This window comes from Microtus ochrogaster, linkage group LG2 (genome assembly GCF_000317375.1).
Source record: "Microtus ochrogaster isolate Prairie Vole_2 linkage group LG2, MicOch1.0, whole genome shotgun sequence".
NCBI classification, from domain to species: domain Eukaryota; kingdom Metazoa; phylum Chordata; class Mammalia; order Rodentia; family Cricetidae; genus Microtus; species Microtus ochrogaster.
In genome coordinates this window covers 50,189,004-50,213,592 of record NC_022028.1, presented here as the reverse complement: position 1 = coordinate 50,213,592, position 24,589 = coordinate 50,189,004, and the positions used below count along the sequence as shown (strand labels likewise).

Genomic DNA, 24,589 nt, shown 5'->3' with positions numbered 1-24,589 from the left:
TGCGCCACCACCGCCCGGCCAGATTTTTTTTTTATAGATGACTGTGAGTCACTATGTGTTTCCTGGGAATTGAAACTCAGAACCTCTGGAAAAGCAGTCAGTGCTCCTCATCACTGAGCCATCTCCCCAGCTTGAGTTTATAGTTTTATGTCTAATTTACCTTTTCTTTTCATAACTAAGGAAAACTTTAATTATTTAGTCTTTAACTTTATCAAAGACCCTAGAAGGGTAAAATGTTGTCTAACAACAGGGACATCTGACTGCTGGATAGTCAGCCCAGACTTCTTCTGTATTGTTGGGGGTGTCCATCTTTGTCCTATAGACCTAGAATATCTGATGGACAAATGCCCTACCTTGTCTGGGCAATGTTTAGCAGTTTCTTTCGTTTGCATCCTGCTCGATCAATTTGGCCAGTATACTGTCAGCAATTCAACCAAGGGCACTTTCTCTCTCCAGATGGCTAGATCTGCCTTAAATAAAGTACACTCCACACCAAATTTCCTCAGTGCCTTTCACTGAGAATTCTGGGAATCAGGCTCTGACCACCAGACTTTACTGGCAACACTACCTGCTGAGCCTTCTCACCCTCCTCACAACTGTTCTTTTGAGGGGCATTTCCCTTTTTAGCTTGTAGAGGCAACCGGGGTCGGAGGGCATTCAAGGGTTTAGCTACAAAACTGACAGAAATTTGGACTTTATTGGGAGTTTTATTATTTTTTTTCTCCTCACGATCATTCTTATTGCTTTGTGGAGAATAAGTTACAGTGACCCAGAGATTTTTGCTAAGTTGAACTGATGGAATCTGGCAGGTGAGACATTAGGCTGGAGTGGTAGTAGAGAGGTGTGTGGTCAAGTTTCAACAGTTGTGAGTGATGATGCCTGCTGGGACTTCAGATGGAGAGTCAAGGAAGGGAATGTTTGCCAGGCGTCTAAATTCAGCCTCTCGGTGAATGCTATTGCTAGTGCTGTGAGACAGTAGGAAGAGCACTAAACAGGTTTAGTTCCTGAGAAAGTACACCGGTAGAACCTGCTGCATCTTATGTTGCTTGTTCTGGAAACCTGACTGGGACAGTGAAGGCATGAAGAAATGACAGTTTAAGAAACAACAGACATGTAGACAGGAACCTGAGGACTATGCTTCCTCAGATAGAGGGCACCTACTACATCTTCTGGATACTCAGAACCCAGTGTTTTCTTAAGTACAGTGCGACAAGGAGGGGTTAGTTGGTCTGGGTAGGAGATCTCTATAGGGAGGCAGTCTCTAGTTGCAGTTACCTGGGAGGAAGAAAGAAGCCGCAGTTGCTAGTTCTCACATATAAGTCAGTCTTTTTGGACCAGAGAAAGCTTTGCTCTCAGCTCTGAGCATGATCAGGGTTGGAGGCAATGGGCTTTTTTACATGGCCATGCCCATGTCAACAATACATATTCATATAATGCTTCATCTGGTCCTCACAAAGACCACAAGGAGTCAATATTAGTCTACATCTGTCAGTTGGTCTCTCTCTCTCTCTCTCTCTCTCTCTCTCTCTCTCTCTCTCTCTCTCTCTCTCTGTCTCTCTCTTGTTTTCCCCTTTCTCTCTGTGCGTGGGTTTGGATGTGTAGGATGTGTTTAAGCTCGCAAAAAGCAAAACAGTTTCTTTCAGTCTATTCTGAAGTCCACAGTCTCTGTAAGAACCAGAGAAACTAATCAGCATAAGAAGATAAGAATCTGGTCCACAATTTCCCACTTCATCATTAACAAAGCCAGAAGAGATGATTCATGAAAGTTTAAATGAGCCCAGTCTCAGTGAGGTATGCTTTCTCTTTAAACTATATAGTTTAAAGGTGACTGACTACATTGCAAGGTTTTGTAATTAAGCTTATTTATGCTTAACTCTTGCTTAAACTAGTTTTTGCTTAGGCCATTAACCCAGGGTAACATCTAACTCATAGAATTTTATTAAGATTTTAATCGGAAGACTAAAAGTTTAATTTATGAATTGACTGGCTCATGGTTTTATAGCTTTTTAAAGTAGACACCCAAGTTGGTAGAGGGTGAGGGCTCTAGTTTCTGTTAGATACTGCGAAGGCAGGAGGAAGCTCAGAATTCTGCTCTATTAAAGGAAGTTTTTATGTTGGTCTTGCATGAACCAAACTTTGGAGATACAGCAATGTCTTATAGCTATTTTATTTAAGGCCAGTTTATTTAGTTGAACATCTAATAAAATGCCACCTTTTTAAAGAATTATGTAAAGATCATTTTTTAAAAAGAATTTCATTAAATGTTTAAAATGGGGCAGGAGGAGGCATTGTTTTGCTGAGACTTCTGCAGTTGTATATCTTTGTCCAAGGGTTTGTTCAGGTTCTCTCCTCCATCCTCCCTTCAATGCTTGTACATAACTTGCACATGCACAAATTTAGCTTTTTATTTTGAACTTTGGATTTTCTCAAGTGATTTCTCATCAGAGAATTTTTATTTTGCTGGTCAATGACAAAAGTACCATGATTGTTACTCATGGGTGTGGTTAACTGTGCCATGAGAATCTGCTGTTGTATGTCAAGTCTTTAAAAGCAATTTTCCTTTCTTCCCATCTGGTCTCCTCTCAGGTACCCTCCATGTTTAGAGAGTGAGAATGGCTGGATATGAGCAGCACCGATAAAGTGGTTTAACTGGTAGATTTAGACTTTTGAGTGTTCCATTAACAGTACCAGTAAATCATGGAAGTTATCCTGATTATTTTCTCATATACTGTAGTGGATTTGTTTTGGAGTTTTCTATCTTTCCCATTTATTTCAGAATTTTAGAACTTTTAGTCCCTGATCAGAACAAGCAGCTGTTTGTGGACCTTTCATTCTTTCTGCTTTTGAGGAAGAGCTCTAGAAAGCAGTCTCTTGGCCTCATTTGACTTTTTCCTTCACTTCTTACCACACTCTGCCCCTTCACCTTCTGAGTGAACTTGTGGGCTTCTTGAGTCCCCTTGCTCCAGCCCTACTTTCTCCTGGTGTTAGTCAGAGAGTAGGTACTGGCTGAAAAGAAAGAGCCCAGTGATGCTTTGAGGCAGGCATGGAGCAAACAGGAAGAATGACCTTAACAAGTGGAACAGGTTATTATGCCTCAGTAAGTTTGTATCTGTTTTGGGGAATTGAGGAATGAACTAGAGTGTCTTTTTGGGCCTTATAACATTCCCAGTTGTGTGGTACACAGTCATAGGAAAGATACAGGAATCTTTGATATAGGAATACTAATGAGATGGCATAAAAATCTTTTTATACTTTATACTGTAAGATATAAAGGGCAATGTTTTATTTTATGTAGCACATTTTTGATAAATACTATACAATAATATTGATAAATCATTTTGAAAATATCAAAACACTGGATAAGAAAGTGGCTTTGGAGACATACTACATAAAAGAAACAGTGCTGGAAATGGTGGGAAATAACCTGGAGGGCTCTTCCTGATCTGGACTGATGCTTCTCATTTACACTGTGTGCCATGAGGAGCCATGAGCTGTGCCCTCAACTCGAATTGCTCTCCTCTTCACTTGCTCTTAACTGCTTACAAACTAAGTAGTGTTAATGTGAGTGAGTTATGCAGAAATACTCATTGTGTCATAAATGCTAGCTGTTATGCTAAGAATAGGTTAAGATACAGTGGGTCTGATAAGGCTAAAGAACTTGATGGCTGTGGCTTCTCTTCTTCCAAGGTAAGACCATGTGGAATTCTAAAGATACTTCTTCCAATTGATAATTGCAGCCTGTGCTTCATACAAGAGCTAGATTTTAAAAAATGAAATAAGAGACTATTGTTACAATTACATTTGTATAACCCCTCATCAGCTTAAAAAATCAAAGAGATCACTAACTAGAAAACCATCTTTGTTGTGTCTTTAAGGCTGTTGTAACTAAGAGGAGCCCATTTCCTCCATCTGTTTTTTTTCTTTGCTGTTAAGTTCATTTCTTTTATATTTACTCCCATTACTGAGATGCACACACACCACACACACACATACACACACACACACACACACACACACACACACACACACTCACACACTCACCAATTCATGCCATTTTAAGTGTTTTCTGTTATTTTGTGCTATTTTCTGTGCTGCCTGCCATTTTCCTTCTGATCTCTGACCTGTTAGTGTCGATCACTTTTATTCTTTTTTCTCTGTTCTACTCTTGGCTCTTGAAATGCTAACGTGCATCTTTTGATTTTCGGAGTTCAGTATTGAAATCAGTGCCTACAGTCATCTGAACAACAAAGGGCTTTAAGTTATAAATTTAAAGTTTAAGTCATGCATTAACTCTAGAAATCATTCATGTTGTTGTACTTTTGGTTTGTTTTTTTAATTGATGATTTACTTCCATGCTTTTAATTACCCACATTAGCCTTTGTTGCTGTTGCATGTAACTTGGATGCTAACGTAATGTTTTTAGTGACTGCTCTGGCTGTAAGCTCTTTAATTAAACCAGCTTTCTTACCTCCTTTTCTTTTTAGATTTTCAAAAGAAACAACCAGACGATGATTCTGCCCCAAGTACAAGTAACAGCCAATCAGATTTGTTTTCTGAAGAGACCACCAGTGACAACAGCAATACCTCTATAACCACACCAACTCTTAGTCCCAGCCAGCAGTCGCTTCCGACAGAATTGAATGTAACTTCACCGAGTAAAGAGGAATGTAAGTCCCTAGCCATAAGAGTCATAGACTACTAGCCCAGGAATTTACATGAGCGCTTAACCTCAGGTGCTGTGTATTTAGTGCTCAGCTAGTTATAATGCTAGAACTATTTCTTTGGGGACACAGCTGTAACTCATAATATTTGTTCAAATTTAGAAAGATAACACAACAGCAGTTTTTGCCTCTCATGCTTTGTGTTAAGGTTATAGTTTAGTGTTCAAATGTAATGAATGTTTAGAAATGTGGTAGTTTAGGCTATCCATTTTACCAATTTGTGGGAGGTTAGCAGGGAACAAATATAACTCCTTTCATGAGTTATATTGAGAATATAAAACAAAGCTCTTTAAAGAATTTATTGTTGAGCAGGGACATTTAATTTACTTGTTATATTAAAAGAGATGATGGCAAACAATAGTGAAGTGATCATTCCCCTCTTCTCTCTCTGAGCAGTGGAATACCAAGAGACCTAAAGTACTGCTAATACCTTACATTGCACAGGACAACTCTACACCAGAAATGGTCCAGCACAATCATGTCAGGATGCTGGGGTTGGAAACCTGATACATGGCCATGTGCACATATGTTAGTAGGCCAGGCTATATAGTAAATGCTATTGAAGGACTTATTAAAAAATGACACTGAAGACAGTGTTGTGAAGAGGCACTTCATACGTGTAGCATGATGTGTGAAGGAAAGCTGCTTGAGGCTCCTCTTTGGCCAGTGATTCTTTTAGGGCCATCGTTGAAGGGTGAAGTTGGAAAAGTTTATCATTGTTGAAGAGGTAAAAGCTTGAATGCCCAGCCATGCTTCTGGGACTCTGAACAATAGCTGTGGTTCTGATCAAGAGAAGGCAATAGTGTCACTATTATTTTGAAGAAGCAATCTGACAGTATTGAGAATAGGAATGGGTTATACTGAAAGGTAGCATTCCAGAAAAAGAGAGATTTTAATATTATAACTTGTTCAGTGCTGTTAGGAAAGGTATGGAAATCACTTAAGAAGAGAAGAAGGTTATTAACGGTATGTCAGGGAAGTAGAGTTATAGACCATGTGCTCAACACATGAAATGTACTGCCTCCTGCTTCTCTCTTCCATTTCTTGTGGTGCCAGGTGGGCTTGTGGATACCTTTAGCCAGCCGGCCCGGACATAAGGACCCCGGCTGGCTCTTGTGGTCTTTCACCCACCTGAGTTGCATGGTACCAGGTGGTGGTATGCATGCCTTTAGCCCGCCGGAACTGTGAGGACCTCCCCAGGCTTTTTTTTTTTTTTTAAAGGAGATAAAATATGATTTGAAATGTTTTCTTTCTGTTTCTCTCTGCTCATTTCACTATAATGATTACGCATACTAGTTACATACATCATGATATCTCAGCATCTGCACACAGTATTGCTGAATGCATATAAGAATGTTTGGCACAGCCATCATTGCAGATACTGGTTCATGCTAAGAATGTACAGAATTCTCTCTGCTTAGTCTTCTTGAAATAAATATTTGTCAATCATCACTCTTCAGTTATGACATAGTATATTAGAAGGCATCTCTATGATGCAGCTATCCTCTGTACCCACCAACCATACTTGTCTACCCCTTTCTGCATCTGGTAAGCATTGTTCCTTACTTATCAGCCCTTTTTTTCTTTTTAAATTAGATAGTATCCACATTCATTTAAGTGGGAAGGAGTGGTGTTTGTATGTGTTTTCACTTAATGTTCTGCAGGCATGTGACAGGACTTCCTTCATGTTTTTAATGGGTAAGCATTTTCCATTATGTGTATGTACCACATTAGTCATTCATTTGTGTAGGGATAGACACCCAAGTTGATAACTTCTTGGCTTTTGTTGATAGTGCTGCAAGAACTGTGAAGGTGCAGGTTACTCTTAAGCATAGTGAGTTTTTCTTTGTATGTAGACCATAATGGTGTTATCAACATCCATAGTGGGCAGTAATTCACACTTTACCAGCAGAATGTGAAAATTCCTCTTTCTCTATATTCTCTTCCATATTCACTCCCCTTCTTGTCTGTTTGGTAACAGTGCTTTAATCAGAAGGGCAGTGGTGTTTTATTGTGGTTTAGTTGGCATTTTTCTGCTGTTTGGTAGTTCTCATTTTTTTTCCACAATTGTTGATTGTTTTCCCATTTTCTTTTGAGAAGTTTTGTTTTGCTTGTTTGTGGCTGAATTCCTTATCTTCTGGGTTTTAACTAAAGGATACTTTGCAAACATTTCCTCTCACTAGTAGGTTATCTCTGAATTGTGCCTATTGCTCCCTTTTCAGTTAAAAGCTTTTTGGTTTGACATCTTCCTGTTGGTTACTTTATGCTTTCCCAGCCTTGTGTCTTAGCTGTTACTTTCTCATGTTTCTCTTTGTAGAAACTTCACCTGTGCTGAGTAGGAAGTTCAGCCCTGTTGCACTAAGTGTCAGCTTCCCCAGCAGCATTTATTGATATTCCTTTCTCCAGTAGTGTAATTGGAAGTTTCTGTCCCACACACTGAGGCCTATATTAATTACAAATGCTCAGCCAATAGCTCAGGCTTTTTACTAGCTAGCTCTTATACTTTAAATTAACCCATATTTCTTATCTACCCTATGGCTCATGGCTTGTTACCTCATTTTCTACACATTCTGTGTCCTATTTCCTCTGTGTCTGCTGGCATCTCCTCTGACTCCGCCCTCTTTCATCTCATTGTCCTTAATTTTGCTGTCCCACCTATACTTCTTCCTGGCTACCAGTCTGTCCACTTTTTATTAAACCAGTTCGAGTGACAAATTTTTACAGTATACAAAAGGATTATTCCACAGCACACTAGGTATTTATTATTTCTCCCTTATTGCAAGTTATCTGGCTGTAGGTGGCTTCTCTGAGTTCTTTATTCTGTCCTGTTGGTCTGTGCCTGTATCATGCTATTCTGGGACTGGTTTTTGGAGTATGTGAAGCTTCTATGTGTATTCTTTTTGCTTACAGTTGCTTTGACTTTTGTGAATACTTTGTGAATTATATAAGAATTTTCTGGTTTTATTTTCTATTTCTGTGAAGAAAATAGATGCTGTTAGTATTTTGGTAGAGATTGTGTGGACTCTGCATACTGCTTTGGCTAGTGTGGCCATTTGAACATTGTGCTTCTAGCACATGTATATTGGTTGTCTTTCTTTGTGAGGAGGTGCCTTTTCTTTCTCTTCCTTTTCTTTGTGTGCTTGAGTTTCTTTCATTGGTGTTTTATAATTTTCATGGGAGAGATCATGCACATAACATGGTCAAGTTATTTCTAGATTTTTTTTATATTTATTTATTTATTTTGTACGGAGTTAGCCAGAGAGGGCACCAGACCTCAATACAGATGGTTGTGGACCACCATGTGGTTGCTGGGAATTGAACTCAGGACCTTTGGAAGAGTAGGCAATGCTCTTAACCGTTGAGCTGTCTCTCCAGCCCTATTTCTAGATTTTATATTGTTTTGTAGTTTTCGTGAATGGGTTGCTTTCTTTCCCAGCAAATTTCTTACCGATAGGGAAACACTACTTTTTTAAAATTAATCTTGCACCTTGAACATGTATTGAATTTATCAGTTCTAATTGTTTTGGGTGAAATTTTGAGGACTTTCTACCTAAGAGGTCATGTCATTTATAGCTGGTTACTTTTACTTCCTCCTTTCTGGTTTGGATGGTCTGTCTTTTTCTTGTGTCATTGTTGTGGCTAGGGCTTACAGTTCCATAGAGAGATTGTAACAGAGCACCTCCCATCTGTCTTCAGATCCTGGGGAAGTGGATTTGACGTTTCCCCATTGGTTATGTTGTTTGATGTGTGTTCGGCACACATGACCTTAATTGTGTTGTGATGTAATCTTTCTATATGTCTAGTTAATCAGAGCTTTTATTACGGAAATTGTTGATTTTGTTGTTTTCCTAATCTCTCTAACCCAGCAGGCCTGAAGCTGAATTAAGCTCACAACAGTACTTCTCCCTCAGTGAACCACCGTGCCTCATTAGGTTGTTGAATTTTATTAACTGTCTTTTCCTTGTCTGCTATCCATCTTTGTGCTGGTGTGATGCACACACTCACTGACTTGTGCATCTTGAACCATCTCTACCTAGAGGCTGGGTCTTGGTCATGGTTTATAACCATTCTCATGTGCTGTGGGTTGGGGTTGGTAATACTACGACGGTTTGTGGGTGGTGTTTATTGGAAATAGTAGTCAGTAACTGTATTTTGTGTGTGTGTTCTTGTCTGGTTTTGGTGTTGAGGGAATGTGATCCCATACAAGAGTTTGAGAGAATTCCTTCCCCTTTTAGGTTTGTGGAGTGAGTTAAGAATGTTTGGCATTATGTTCTTTAGAAGTTTGGTAAAACTTAGCAAGTGATGCTGTCTAGTTCTTTTTTGTTAGCAAGTTTTGCTGGCTCATTGTTGGTTAATTTAGATTTTTCTGTTTCTCATGGTTTAATCTAGAATTTTATCCATTTTAGGTTTTCCAGATTGAGTGAGTAGTTATTGGTAATAGTCCCTAGTAATGTAATCTTTGTATTTCTATGTCATCATTTGTAGTAAAAATCTCCTTTTATTGCCTTTGATTTTATTTATTTGACTCTAATTTTCCCCTTATTTTTAATATTGCTGACTTTACTTTCTTTTACTCCCCCATCTTAATTTTGTTTCTGCTTTGGTTCCTCTCTCCTTAATAATTTTCTTACTGGTTTGTTGCTTTTCTAGCTCCTTAAGTTATCTGGTAAGGCTTTTTTTTGTTGTTGTTGTTGTTGTTGTTTGTTCGTTTGTTTAAATCATGTTCTCTACAGTTTGAGTTTTGGTTCTTGCTTTGTTTTGCTTTGCTGTGTGACACGGTCTCCTTGTGTTGCTGTGCTGCCTGATCTTGTGTCAACTTGACACAAGCTAGAGTCATCTGAAAGGAGGGAACTTCAGTTGCGATAATGCTTCCATGAGTTCCAGCTGTAAGGCCTTTTCGTAATTAGTGATTGATGTGGGTGGTTCCAGTCCTTTGTGGGTAGGGCCATCCCTTGGCAGGTGGTTCTGGGTTCTATAAGAAATCAGGTTGATCAAGCCATCAGGAGCAAACCAGTAAGCAGCACTCCTCCATGGCCTTAGTTGCATCAGCCCTCACTCCTCCATGGCCTTAGTTGCATCAGCCCTTGTTTCCAAGTTGCTGCCCTGCTTGAGTTCCTGTTCTGACTTCTTCAATAATGAACTACAATGTGGAAGTGTTAGCTGAATAAACCTCTTGCTCCTCAGCTTGTGCTGGTCATGGCATTTTGTGAGCAGTAGTAACTGTAAGTAAGACACGTTGTCCAGGCTGGTCTCAACGCCTTGAGTTTTCCTTTAATATATGCCATTAATTTCCAAAATGATGTTATAAGAACATTATTGAGTTGTGCCTAAATTATTTTGGTTGAGCAGGATGTTCTTTGCTTCCCTGGAAACTGGTTTCTGGTGATACCTTAGTTAATCAGAGATTTACAAATGATGGTGGGTGTTTTCAAATTTCATCTGTGAGTCTGGACTCGTCTCATACTTTGAAATCTTCCTGCCTCTACCTCCTGAGTGTGAGAACTGTAGAGATCAGTCATCATCTGTAGGTTGTAATGCCTGTTATTTTATAGCCTGTCGTTGATCCTAGCAACGCCTGATCTGCTCGCTGCAGAGTGGATGTCACTGCCACCAAGTAGATAAGCTTTTATTTGATTTTCCAATTAAATTTCTAGTAACCTCTAAAGGGAGCCAGTTTGCCCATTTTCAGTGTGGCTTCTGTAGGAGGCCAGATATTGGACAGAATAGGCTAACAGCTTTTAGCAAAATGTTTGGGAAATATTACCTATTAAAAATATTTTATGACATCCTGCTGGGCTGGTTTTAAGTGAAATATGGAGGGACGATTTATTTACAGTTCTCTCTGTGTGTGCCTTTCTCTTCCTTTTTCTCTAATGAAGCTCGAAGCATCAAGTCGTTTATCAGAGGTAATTATACAACAGATGGGGCTTTTCTGATATATAATAGTCTCAAAGTGGAAGATTCTCTCCTGCAATAAAGAATGCCCAAACTTTAAATGTCTCTTGATTTTAATTTAAAGGGTTCTTTTCTGTAGTGTTATTTATATATTAATTCTAGGCTGGTTCTACAAAGCTTGCTCCTTTCATTAGGGCCTTGTTCTGAGAAGACTGATACTTTGCAGCACAGTTTGGTAATGTCCATTATGTGCTTTATTGAATCAAATAGCTATCATTGAGGATTCATTGTGGATGATCTTTAAATTCAAGCTTGTCAGGATGTAGGACTTGAGTGTTTGCTTATACAGACTATTTCTGCTCTACCGTGTTCAAGTACTTACAGTGTCATTTAACCTTTAACTTGTCAAAATATGAGCCCAATTAAAGCAAACTTATGATTTCCAAGTTCCTCACCTGCTGCTCTTCCTCAGCTTCAATTCCTACCTTCAAGTAGTCACATGAAGTATGACAGCATTTTCAAATTCTGGGTTAACAGCAATGACTAATTTGCCTGTTCTTGTTCTTTGCTGATTTAGCTCCCTCTACCTTGCTCATGTGTAGGAATGACTCATATATTGTGGATAATAAGTCTTTGTTAAATATAGAAATGGAAAGTGTAGAAATGAACATTTCTCAAGTTGTGTATTTTGTGTTGTCCCGCTTTGTCCTTTGCCTACTTGACCATGTTTTATGTACTGCTGCCTGCAGACACCATAGTCCCTGTCATTGGGTTGGCTGCTGTGGTTTTCAGTGCTTATGCCAGAGTAGCCCTCAGTGAATTTAGTAGTAGCCCCAATACCAGTTACATAGACAATTCCTTTTTAACTATAAGTTTTTTAAAAATTGTTCTTATTGAGCTATATATTTTTCTTTGCTCCCCTCACTCCTCCCTTTCTGCCCTCTCCCGTGAACCCCACACTTCCAGTTTACTTAGGAGATCTTGTCTTTTTCTAATTCCCATGTAGATTAGATCCATGTATGTCTTAGGGTCCTCTTTGTTGTCTAGGTTCTCTGTGATTGTGAATTGTAGGCTGTTTTTCTTTGCTTTATGTCTAAAAGCCAATTATTTGTGAGTACATATTTATCTTTCTAAGTCTGGATTACCTCGCTCAATATGATGATTTCTAGATCCATTCGTCTGCAAATTTCAAGATATCATTATGTATAGTACTCCATTGTGTAAATGTACCATGCTTTCCTTACCCATTCTTCAGTCGAGAGGCATTTAGGTTGTTCCCAGGTTCTGGCTATGACAAATAATGCTGCTATGAATGTGGTTGAGCACATGTCTTTGTGGTACGATTGAACATCCTTTGGGTATATACCCAAAGGTGGTATTGCTGGGTCTTGAGCTAGGTTGTTTTCTCATTTTCTGAGAAATCGCCATACTGATTTCAAGATAGGGTTTCTCTGTAGTTTTGGAGCCTGTCCTGGAACCAGCTCTTGTAGACCAGACTGGCCTTGAACTCACAGAGATCCTCCTGCCTTTGTCCCCCGAGTGCTGGGATTAAAGGCGGGTGCCACCACCACCTGGCCTGATTTTGTTTTGGCCTTTTGGTTAGTTTGGATAAAGATTTGTCCATTTTGTTGATTTTTCTCGAAGAACCAACTCTTGGTCTCATTGATTTTTTTGTATTATTTTCCTTTTTCTATTTTGTTGATTTCAGCTCTCAATTTATTTCCTGCCTTCTAGTCCTCCTGGGTGAGTTTGCATGTTTTTGTTCTAGAGTTTTCAGATGTTCTGTAAACTCAGTAGTGTGGGATTTTTCCTGCTTGTTTATATAGGCATTTAGTGCTATGAACTTTCCTCTTTAACGCTGCTTTCTTTATGAACCATAAATTTGGATATGCTGTGTGGTCATTTTCGTTGAATTTTAGTAAGTCTTTAATTTCTTCCTTGATCCACTGGTGATGCAGGTGAGCATTGCTTAATTTCTATGACCTGTCCAGTGGTTAGAGTGGAGTGTAGAAGTATCCCACTATTAGTGTGTGAGCTTTAATGTGTGATTTAAGTTTTAGTAATGTTTCTTTTACATATGAGGGTGCCCTTGTATTTGGGGCATAGATGTTCAGTATTGAGACTTCCTCTTGATTGTTTTTTCCCTGTGACTAATATGACCCATTCCAAGTATGTTCTCTTGGGCCCAGCTCAAAATAATTTCATTTACTCTTGACTGTTTCCATTAAGGAACTCCTGGACTACTTATCTGTGACACTTGCTCAATTGTCTTTATTGTTACTTTTAGACTTGGATATATCTCTGTGTAGCAGTTTAGAGCCTCAGGTTCCAAACAAGGAAAGCCTCTGTTTTTTACTGTGCTACTTGACTTCAGAGCTCCTGGTACATGTCCATGCAGTGCTCACTTGATTCTTTAAAAATCTAGAGAAGTTTTATTGTTAATTTTAGTATTTTTTAGAATTATTTTATATGGCTGGATGATGATGGTGGTGGTACACTTTAATCTAGCCCTTGGGAGGTAGAAGTAGGTGGAGGTGAATTCCAGGATAGCCAGGGCTACACAGGGAAACACTGTCACAAGACAAAAGCAAAAAAAAAAAAAAAGAAAAAGGAAAAACTACTTTGTTTTGATACATTAAGAGGTCTCATTGCTTGAATTTTATGTAGCTGTTGTTTATTATTAATATATTCAATATTTAATGGTAGAATTCAATAATCTCAAGACATAAAACTTTGAAGTTTGTGTGTCTCATTGTGACAGTTCATCTCAGAGTAATAATTGTGTCTATGCCTGTCTCACCATGTGTGGGTAGCATCTGCCTCTTGTCAGGGTACTGGGCTTTCTTTTGTCTTCTGAATTTCCTCCTTTAGATTCCTCTGTGCAAGAGAGAAGACTAGCAAGCTTCTAATACTTACTATTCAGAGTCTCTAAGGCCTGAAGCCTAAAAGGTTTGTTTCTGCAGTCTTCCCTGATGGCTGTAAGGCTGTCCAGTTACTGCCAATCAGATGCAGTTTTGATTCTCTTGCCACTGATTAGGGCTTTGCAAATACAGAAGCCCAGAAGATTCTCTTAATAGATGAAATTCTCTGCCCTTGTCTGAAGATAAAGGCCACAGTGAACAACCACGTCATGTCACACCAGTTTAGCCTTTGCTGCGTTTTTGTTTTGTGTAGGTACAGGAAATGCATGACACTGATGACTTTAAACTAAATCCAAGCTTTATTTATGGCAAAACATTTGCCTGAAAAGTCATGACTTTTTGGATATGCTGAAGTAATTATTTTAACTTTGTAGAAATGCATTGCATGTTTATGCAGCTCTTTGAAAACTCAGGACTCCCAGCACAAAAAAACAACCATGTGACTTTATATTTCATACTCATTTCCTCCATTGCTTCATAAGCCATTTCATGTTCCAATCCTTCACTAGGGGTGACACTTTAGTAAGGATTTTTAAAATTTCAAAATACCAGTAGAACCTTTGACTACATGATTCAAATTGTGACATTCCTAGTCACCCCTGGCAGTGCAGATTGTGTGCAGGGCCTTCCATTCAGTGTCGTTCTTACAGTTTGGCTTACTAGCGCAGTGTGCTTTGGAGGGACTATTTCATGGCATAGCACCCATGGTCTGCATGGATATCTAGTTTCATTCTTCCTGATGCTTCTGATAAAGAATGCACACAAATTACATCCTTTGCTGAGGTGGGCACAGAAGCTTTTTGCCATTACCAGTGTAGACAAGATTCTTGAGGATTGTCTTACTACCTTCATTTTTATTTTATTTATTTTTATGTTATGTGTTTGACTGAATGTGTGGATATGTATCATGTGCATGAAGGTCCAAGAAGGTTGGAAGAGGGCATCAGATCTTGTACTGGAGTTAGACAGTTGTGGTTAGCCACCATGTGAGTGCTGAGAACCAAACCCAGGACCTCTGCAAGAGCAACAAGTGCTCTTAACCTCTGAGCAATTTTGTTTATCCTGTTAGATTTTTGTTTTTTAAAGAAAAAAAATCTCTCAGTGTCAAGTATCTATATCAGTGTTACGAAAATCATGCTTGTGCCAGTGGTAGAAATGCAAATTTTCATTTCTCAGTTAGACCTTAGGTAAGCCTAAGTAGTCAGAATCAAGGCCTAAATTAGATGATGATAGTCCCTGATTTAATAACTATATTAGATGTGCTTTGTCATGAGCAACAAAAGCAGTGTCTAAAATTAGAAATGACTTTTTTTTTTAAACTTTTCCTAAGGGGGCTTTGATTTTGATCTGCAGGATCCCAGGTTCTTTTCTTAGGCTTGTTACTTCTAATCCTGAAGAACTGATACTCTACACATTTAGATGCTTGCCTAGAACTAGTTGAGCTCCGTGAAACATTGTAGCCATCCTAGATAAAATGCTCATTATTTATTTATATCACTTGACTTCATTTACTTACATGTTAACATAGTTTTAGATAGTAAAAAAAGTAAATCTTTTATTTACACTGCAAGCATGGATTAATCTCTGCCAAGAGTAACATCAGAGAGGGTTAGCCTGAGAGGAGTGTGGGAGAATTGGAAAAATCTATCAACTGTAAGGGTTCACTGTTGTGTACTGTGTTGGAAGTTCTAAACCCAGGTCCTTCAGGATCTCTGAAGCCGTTCTTACTCCTTACCAGCCTGAGAGTGCGTTCTTGCAGCACATGCAGGGGCAAAACTCTAACGCCGTCTTTTAAGCTTGGGACTCTTAAGTTTTTAAAATAGTTGTATTTCATAAAAGAATCTTTTTATATTCAAGTGTAACTTTTTGTTAATTTAAATGAAATATTAATATTTTGTGTTTTTAAATTTTATATAGGTATCAATCAATATGGTATATGTAACCCAAAGTTCTTTTGATCCTCAATCATTTTAAATGTAAAAAGATTACTTGTGGACTGAAAGTTCAGGAAGTGCCATGTTAGATTAACATGTAAATGTGGTAAAAATCAACTGTTTTAGTTAGTATGACAGTTCTTCCATATATTCTGTGGTTTTTGGCTTGGATTGTTTTCATCTGGTGTAGAACTGTTTCTGGACACTTGGTGTTCTAGATGGCTTGGACCACTTCTGCCTGAGAGGCTCTTGGCCTCAGTGTTGTTGCAGGCGAGGAGACGGTGATCCTTCCACAGCTCTACTGATCCTAGTGCCCCTTTAGTGCTCATGGAAGTATCCATGAGTCTTGGCATGTGTGAAGCACTCCTAACTTAGCTTTGCTCTTGGTGCTGCTTCCTGGGAAGGTGTTGTGGGAAAATTTTATTTCTAGTGAGCAAACATAGTGGTAACTACACACACATTTCACAGGTTTGCAGAGATGTCCAGGACTATCATTATTAGGGAGGTGGGATGCCATAGTCATATTATTTTGTTGAACATAATCAGTAATATACCAATAGCAAGGCCTGGCCCACTTTGAAAATCTCCTTATACTATTCATATCTAAATTAGGGATTTATGAGTGGTCATACAGCAAGTTAGGATTAGGATTTCTGACAGATCAGCACTTAAGTTCTCTAACATCTCTTATAAATGGTTCATTTTAGAAGTTTCATTTGGAGAAATGTGAGGGCCATTGTCTGTGCTGGTTTTTTGTAATCTCAGAGTCACATCCATTATATCTGTATGTTTACTTGCTTTTAATCAGTAGACCTTTTCAGACCCAGTTATGTAGATAGATTAGGCATTAGGCATGTCCGTTCTGGTTATACTAACTCATGAATTGCAGGTGGAAGGTGATTGTGGAAAGGGGGCGGGGGTCTTTTCTGAAAAGGTGACTGGTTCTTCTGCAGCCCAGTCTGTGCCCGGTTGTTATTACTCTCTGTCCTTTGTCATTTTAAAATCACATCCATGTTAAAGGCAGTCACAGAGGGATTATTTTATTACTCAAGAAGTAGGTTGGGTATTTTTCTAAGTTTTTATTTTTAATATGACCACACCAAGATAAAAGTTTATGTTTGCATTGCTCAGAAGCCTTACTTCTTTGAAAAGCTTCACCAGCAAGCAATTTCCAAATCTCCAGAGAGAAGACAGAATTATGACTGTTGAATCTGTCTGAGGTCACCTTTAGGATGGCGAGCCTGAAAAAATGAACTGCTACAAAGTAAACAGCGTGTGGATTATGATGGAGTGAAATTGGCCAGCTGGTTAGAAATAGATGATACATTTCTAATAAGTCCACAGTGCCTTTCATTGGGAATTAATTAGATGTTGTTATGTAAATGTCATGTTAATTAAGCAAGAAAATTGAAGCATTGTAAATCTGCTTGAGGAGTGGCTATTTTTGTGTATTAATGTTTTGCAGTTTCCCTGGAAGGCTAATAGTAGAATATTTGACTATGGAGTTTCTGGCACTTCTAGCTGACTGACTCTTGACAGTCTGTTTTCTAATGATGCTTTAGCACATGGTTTAACTACAGGCCGTGAAGGTTTATGGGAGTAGGACAAAATATAATCAGCCATGGCAGGTGTTTTAACAAAACCTTTTAGAGTAGATTGTTCTCCACTTGAAATAAAGGAGAAATAGTATTTTCCATATTTGTTTTGCCTTGGGTTTTAAATTCTGGAGAGCATGCTTGTCCAAGTGTAGCTGTCCTCCATGCCAATGCTTTCCCCCGAGTCACAGTAGCCTGGTCACCTGTGGAACTGACTGCACTGTGAGGTCTCTTGGGCATGGGTTTTTGATATATGTTACTGCACTTTGAAATGGAATGTGAATGTTGACAGTTAACGGCATACCTTATGCAGTCCTGATTGTCTATAGATTACAGCAGTGGTTCTCAGCCTGTGGGTCACGACCCCTTTCCCAGTAGTCATTTAAGACACCGCTGGAAAACACAGATGTTTATTTTATCACTCATAACAGTGGAAAAATCACAAGTTACGAAGTAGCAAGAAAAACAATTTTATGGTTGTGGGGTCCCCACAGCACGAGGAATTACATTACAGGGTCACAGCTTCAGGAAAACTGAGAGTCACAGGGCTGCAGTGACGTGAGTGTGCAGATTTGCTGCAGCTTCTCTCTCACAGAGCTGAGATCGCAGTTTCTCCAAGAAAATCCACCACTCTGTTGGATTTGCTATAAAGTTTTTTTTTTTTTTTTTTTTTGGAGTGCAGCTGAGGAATAGCACTTCATAGTGTTCCTGACATTTCACATGTGGCCAGAATTACATACGACACCTTTAATACCAGCATAGACACAAACCCTAGAAGAAAAGAATATGTAGACTTCCCGGTTACAAACTATACACTCCTCCAAGCATTATTCACTTGTAAATTACAAAGTAAGTTGAGAAAGGAGTCCTGAATAGAAAGAACATCAAATGCAATGTGATAGGCTGTTATCACACCCCTCTAGATAATGCAGGATCTTGGAAAAATTAGCAAAGGAAAATTAAGCAAAGGAAGTCAAAAAGCATACATGATGATTGGCTGAAAGGCAAGTCAGGTTGCTTTTGTGAGAGGTTCTTGCTGTGTATAGCCTAGGGTGATCTCCAATTTGATATACTCCTCTCTCAGCCTCCCAAGTGCTCATACTGTGGGCATGTGCTGCTATTTAAGCTCAGGAATCATTTGCTTCCCTGAGAGCCTGTCTTAGGGTTTCTATTTCTGACATGAGACACCATGACCAAAAGCAAGTTGGGGAGGAAAGGGTTTATGTGGCGTACACTTTCACTTATTAGCTCATCACTGAAGGAAGCCAGAACAGGAACTCAAACAGGGCAGGAACCTGGAGGCAGGAGCTGATGCAGAAACCATGGAGGGGCACTGCTTATTGGCTTGTTTGCCCTGGCTTGCTCAGTCTGCTTTCTTAGAGCACCCAGGATCACCAGCTCAGAGAGGGCCCCACCCACCTTGGGCGGGGCCCTTCAATCACTAGTTAAGAAAATGCCTTACATCTGTATCATTTTTTTCTCATGCTGCCTTTCATAGTCTTTTTTTTCTTTTTTTTAAATTTATTTATTTATTAAAGATTTCCGTCTTTTCCCCGCCACCGCCTCCCATTTCCCTCCCCCTCCCCCAATCAAGTCCCCTCCCTCCTCAGCCCGAGGAGCACTTAGGGTTCCCTGACCTGTGGGAAGTCCAAGGAACCCCCACCTCCATCCAGGTCTAGTAAGTTGAGCATCCAAACTGCCTAGGCTCCTACAAAGCCAGTACGTGCAGTAGGATCAGAAACCCATTGCCCATTGCCAGTAGTTCAGTTCTTAGTACTATCTGTGTACTGGAATCATAGGGGACACATTTTCTAGAGTTTTGAGATGTGTTTATGCTGTGGGACATTTGTTTTAATAATGCCAAGATGTGTTCCATTCTTTTATGTTGCATTTGTTTAACTTTGTGAAACTGTGTTACTTTGCCTGTCTAAAACACCTGATTGATCTAATAAAGAGCTGAAGGACCAATAGTGAGGCAGAAGAAAAGATAGGCTGGACTGGCGGGCAGAGAGAAAGAATAGGAGAAATCTGGGAAGAGGAGGAGGAAGGAGCAAGAGGAAAGAAAGGAGGACCTAAGGGGCCAGCTACACAGCGAACCATGGGTAAGTGTAAGAGTAAGAGGGAAAGTAAGATATATAGATGTAAGAAAAGGCAAAAGGTAGATGGGATAATTTAAGATAAGACAAGCTGGCAAAAACAAAACAAGCTAAGGCCAGGCATTCATAAGTAAAAATAAGTTTCCATGTGTGTGTTTTTATTTGGTAGCCAGGTGGCAGGCCCCCAAAGAGTAAAGAATAAAAAACAAACAACAACAGACAAATACCATATTTTTCTTGTTGTTGACAGAAACCCTTCCCATAATTGCCTACATTTGTTTTAAATGTTGATTTATAATTAATTTATAAGAGCAGATAGTCTCCTCTCTAGTGACTAGTCCTTTTTATTTTTTCCTTCCAAGAGTCTGTGATTTGGATGATACACTGTTAATATAAGATGCATGTATGGTATTCGCTGGCTTTTGATCTGTGTTTTAAAGTGTTTCATAGGTTACTGTCTGCCAGACCAAACTTAATTCCATGTTCTCCATTTATAATATTGCCCAATTATCAAAGCTGGGATACATTATCATGGCCAGTTACTGTTGCTGTCAGTTTTTCTTGGCTCAGCTGTGGTTCTGTTTGTATGTCAGTATAATGGAGTGAACACATTGAATTAAGGCTGCTAGCTTAACAAGCCTCTGGAGAACACTTGTATGGTGATGCATGGTGAGTTGTGCTTTGTAGCTAGAAAATTATTTGCATTTTTTGCCAAAGCCCACAGAAATTTATTGACGAGTAATTTTTTTTTTTAAGATAAACTCTTAACCTTCAGGCAAGGTAAAATTTCCTTGATTCAATAATTATCTGGACATTTTCAGGCATGGAGTGTAAATTTATGAGTTCCAGATATTTCTTTACTTTGATTCCACGCTTTCTCCCTTCTCATACTTTTTCTGGATGGGTTGTTGATGTCTTTTAAGAAACCTTTTTGGTATACACTCTTACTGACTGTTCTCCACAGCTCACTGTGTTTTTGGAACCCTTGATCCTGGCCAAATACTGAACTAGGAATTAAAGAAAATCCATCATATATTGTAACTTACTGAACTGCTAATATTTATGGTGTATCCAGCTTGTTTAGAAAAATGCATAAGGGGCTGGAGGGATGGCTCAGCGGTTAAGAGCATTGCCTGCCCTTCCAAAGGTCCTGAATTCAATTTCCAGCAACCACATGGTGGCTCACAACCATCTGTAGTGAAGTCTGGTGCCCTGGAGATAAACACAGACAGAATAATGTATACATAATAAATAAATAAATATTTTTAAAAAAAGAAAAATGCATAAGTCTTCTGCTTGGCGTGTTCCATCAAGAGTTTACATTGAATTCTCAGGAGCCCGTATTTTAAAAAAATAATTTTATGTGTAAGAATGTTTTGCCTGTATGTGTATAACTATAAGCACTATGTAAGTGCCTAGTGCCTGCCAGAAGAGGAATTGGGTCCCCTGCCTGTCAGTCAAACCTGGATCTTCTGAAAGAGCAGTAAGTGCTGTCAACTAATGAGTCACCTCACCAGCCCCAGTGTCTCAGAAGATCTTCTAATATTTTTGTCCAATGGTCATATAATTCATTCTAGTACAGCCTGAACATTTGTTTTAACGTATGTTTCTAATACTGTGATTAAACACCGTGATCAAAAACAACTTGAGGAGGAATGGATCATCTTATAGCTTAAGGCCCTTATTATACAGGGATGTCAGGATTGGAACTCAAGGCAGGTACTGATGCTGAGGTCACAAAGGAGTACTGCTTACTGGATCGCTCATCATGGATTAGTTAAGATGCTTCCATACACCATCTAGGACCATCTGGCTAGTGGTAGTACCACCCACAATATGGGCTTGAACCCTTCCACATCAATCAACCATCAATCACAGGTTTGCCCACTGGCCGTTAAAAGTTGAAAACGTTTTTCTCAATTGAGGTTTCTTCTTCCTAAATGATTCTAGGTTGTGTAAAATTGACATAAAACTAGCTAAAATGCCGCCCCTAATTTAAACACCTAAAGTGATCCAAAATCAGACACTTGGGAGACGAGACACAAGAGAAAATTTCATACTTGATCTCATATTCTGTGTACAGTTAGCTCAGGTTATGTGTACAAAGTCTGGGTGAAGTGTAATGGAATATGATTTTCTCTCTTGGGAACTTCTATTCTCAAAATAACTTTATGTATGAAATATTCCAAAATACAGTAAAAACATCCAAATCCAAAACAGTTCTGATCTTATTTGTATAAAGGATTCTCAGCCTGTGTTCCATTCTTTGCTGTCCCTTTATAGTATACCTCCATTAAAGTGTTATAAAGTCATTTACTTCCCTATGTAATCCCCCAGCATTATTAAATGCCCAGTGCCCACATAGTCTTTACCCAACAGAGGAGAGTGACAGATGACAAGAATTTTGATGAAAGAGAAGGTGCTGAGACACAATAGAAAGCATCACAGTTTATTGAAGCCTTCTTACTGAGATGGTCCATGAACCCTTAGGCTATTGTCAGCTTTACTGTTGCTTTTTATTGTGGAAGAAATGGAAGTGGCAAGTGTCATCTTCAGGAAAAGCCTCTTGTGTTCCAGAATAGGAATGTTGTTGTTAAGAACAACAGCAAAATACATGGAATCAGCCACAGTATTTTGGGGAGTTTGGAAAAGTTTGGAGAATTTGGAACTGTCTGGCTTCTGTATGGCTTGGCTCACTGCTTCTGCCTTTTACTTATTTTCAAATCTCGGTTGCTCTTCTAAGCGTCTCAGATTTTAGTATATATAAACTTTCCCTGGAGAATGGTAACCTTTGTTAGGAATAAATGTTCAGTTGGAATACCCTGCCTTCTGAGAGATCTTTTGAATTTTTCTAATTTCTCTTGCCCCATTTTTATTCTTGCATTTTCCAGGTGTTGTTGGCTAGTGATAAATGTTCTTCCTCTTGATTGCATGTGACATCCATTATGTATTTAATGCTTTGGCACTTGGTTCTTCTCCATCCAGCTATTTATTGCAGCTGTGTATCGTTCTTCTGTACATACATCCTATCTTCCTAATAAGATTGCAGACTCTATGGGAGTAACCTGTGTGGTGCACCATGGGTGTTTGTCAAGTGCTTTTGGAAGTTAGCAGCACACTTCTTGGTTCTCTTTTCCTTAAATATGTTCTTTCTATGACTTATACTATATAAGGGTTGTTGCCATTATGGCCTTGGACTAGAATGGGTTAATGGTGGGCTTCTTAGGTTGGATCTCCAAGTCCCTTTCCCATGACTTTAGTTATTATTTCCAGCTACAGGTCTTAGGGCTCTTTCATCTTTTTTTTTTCAGTGAGTAATGTCAGTGATATAAAGTCTTGTCATAGATGATATAAAACTATGCCAACTGGAAATAGTCACCTGAAGAACGTTTTTAGAATAATACAACTTTTGCCAGTGCGTTCTGCTCTTTTGTGGTCACCAGTGCTGCTTTCTCAGGGCAAGTTGAGAGTTATTGGCATCCATATTGTACAGCAGCTTTCTGTTTTCAAAGGTGAGACATAGTCATTGGTAAGGGGAGTCAGTATCAACTTCATATTACTTTGATTGTTCTTATCCTGCAGAATAGAAATGCTGCTTTTCAAGCTGCCTTCTACTAACTAAACTCTTCACACTCTATGTATCAGATCTCTGAACCCACCAAAATCCCTTGGAGACACACTCATCCGTGCCACTCAATATCCTTTCTTGATCAGCAGTATTTTCTCTATATACTGAAACATCGTTATTTCTTCTGATAAGCCCTTTGCTATTCCTTCTTTTAAGAAGGAATGCCCTTCTTTAAGGCCTTTTTTTTTTCTTCCCGATTCACGTCTTTATTAGCCTGGATTCTTCTGTGTGTTTATACATCACAAGCCATGTTAAGGCCGGTTTTACAGTAAATTCAAAGTACAATGACCACTGAGATTATAAAAGAATACATATGCCTACTTGGTTGTTTTGTGGAAGAACTCATTTCTCCAATATTTGGGTAATTTCTTCTTTCCTGGATCTGAATTTTAATTAAATTTTCATTATTTAACTTCTGAACATTATGTGAGACTTAAGAATGTTTTATGAAGCCGGGCAGTGGTGGTGCACGCCTTTAATCTCAGCACTCGGTAGGCAGAGACAGGTGGATCTCTGTGAGTTCGAGCATCCTGATCTACAAGAACCCTGTCTTGAAACCACCCTCCCAAAAGAGTGTTTCATGAAAGGTATATCACAATGCAGAAAGACTGGGACTCTGTGGACTCCATGGGCTCCATTGCTAAGCTAAAATATAAGCTCTTTCCTTTAAAGGAATCTGTGCACGGTTATCACTTTGCTGCCACTCCTAGCGTATCTGCAGGTTGAGCCTGTCCTTTGTACTCTTCTCTTTCTTATTTGTGGTGGTAGCTGTGGGCTTGTGGAAAGTACCTGCCTGATGTGCCTTTTGTTTGTTTGTTTGTGTTTGGTTTCTAGGTGGGCCATGCACAGACACAGCTCATGTCTCATTAATCACACCAACCAAAAGATCCTGTGGTTCAGGTATGTACACCAACCTTACCTGAATTCTTCCCAGAAATTAGCCTCTGATTCTAACTTGATATGTATACTCCAGGGGAGTGTTTTAATTTTTTTTATCATTGCAAAATGATATATTTTGTACTTGGGATTGGGTAAAGTTTGAGTAGAAGTGAGAATGATGTTCATTGGAGTCATATTGGCTGAATAGTGCTGGCAGCTAGTTTCAAATAGTAGGCATCAAAATTTACCAATTTGCTAATATCACAAAGTTGATAAGACAAAAAACAGGTATGAAATACAGAGTATTGTCCATTTGTCTAAGACCTGAATCTTCTAAATTAATGTTTAAGTAATGATGAAAGCATAAAGAAGCATTTATAGAGAAGTAAGTACCAGCTTGTTTGTTGCAATGTGTTAGTAATTTTGGGAAATTTCTTGTTGATGTTAAAGCCATGGGATTCTACTGAAACCAGTCTTCTTGGATGGATGGTGCCTCAAACATTTTTGCATCTGTGACGTTTTTATTAAACATGAAGTCATGAATCTTGTAGCCCTTTAAAAAGCTGTTCAAATGTCCACTGTTCCCTTAGCCTATAGCTTAATTTATTTTAACAGTTTGCCTTTCTAGTAATGCTAATTTCTGTTTAAGATATTTCAAGGTTTGTATTCATATTATATTGTTTTCTAAAGGTCACAGTCGAGATGGTCTTCATAACTCAATTCAGTCCTTTTAAACTCTGAAGCAGAAAAGTAGAAACTGTTTCACATGCAGTCTTTAAGCCTTCGATCCTGTAAATATGGATGGTTGCTGTGGATGTTTATGCAGACCGTCTTTGTGCAGACTCAGAGTAACATCCAGTGCTGAACTCTTAGAGAATTTGATTTTACTTTTTCTTACAAATGGTCAGTTTTTTTTTTTT

The 24,589-nt window shown here is 38.9% G+C and overlaps 1 protein-coding gene across 1 annotated transcript in view; it reads left to right on the top strand.

Annotated features, from left to right (window-relative positions):
* The window catches only part of Zfand3 (zinc finger AN1-type containing 3), a 208,508-nt gene that overhangs the window by 131,884 nt on the left and 52,035 nt on the right, over positions 1-24,589 (top strand). The window contains exons 3-4 of the mRNA XM_005360315.3: positions 4,485-4,667; positions 23,625-23,690. Coding sequence (XP_005360372.1) covers positions 4,485-4,667; positions 23,625-23,690 — 249 coding nt within the window. The remainder of the gene's footprint in view (positions 1-4,484; positions 4,668-23,624; positions 23,691-24,589) is intronic.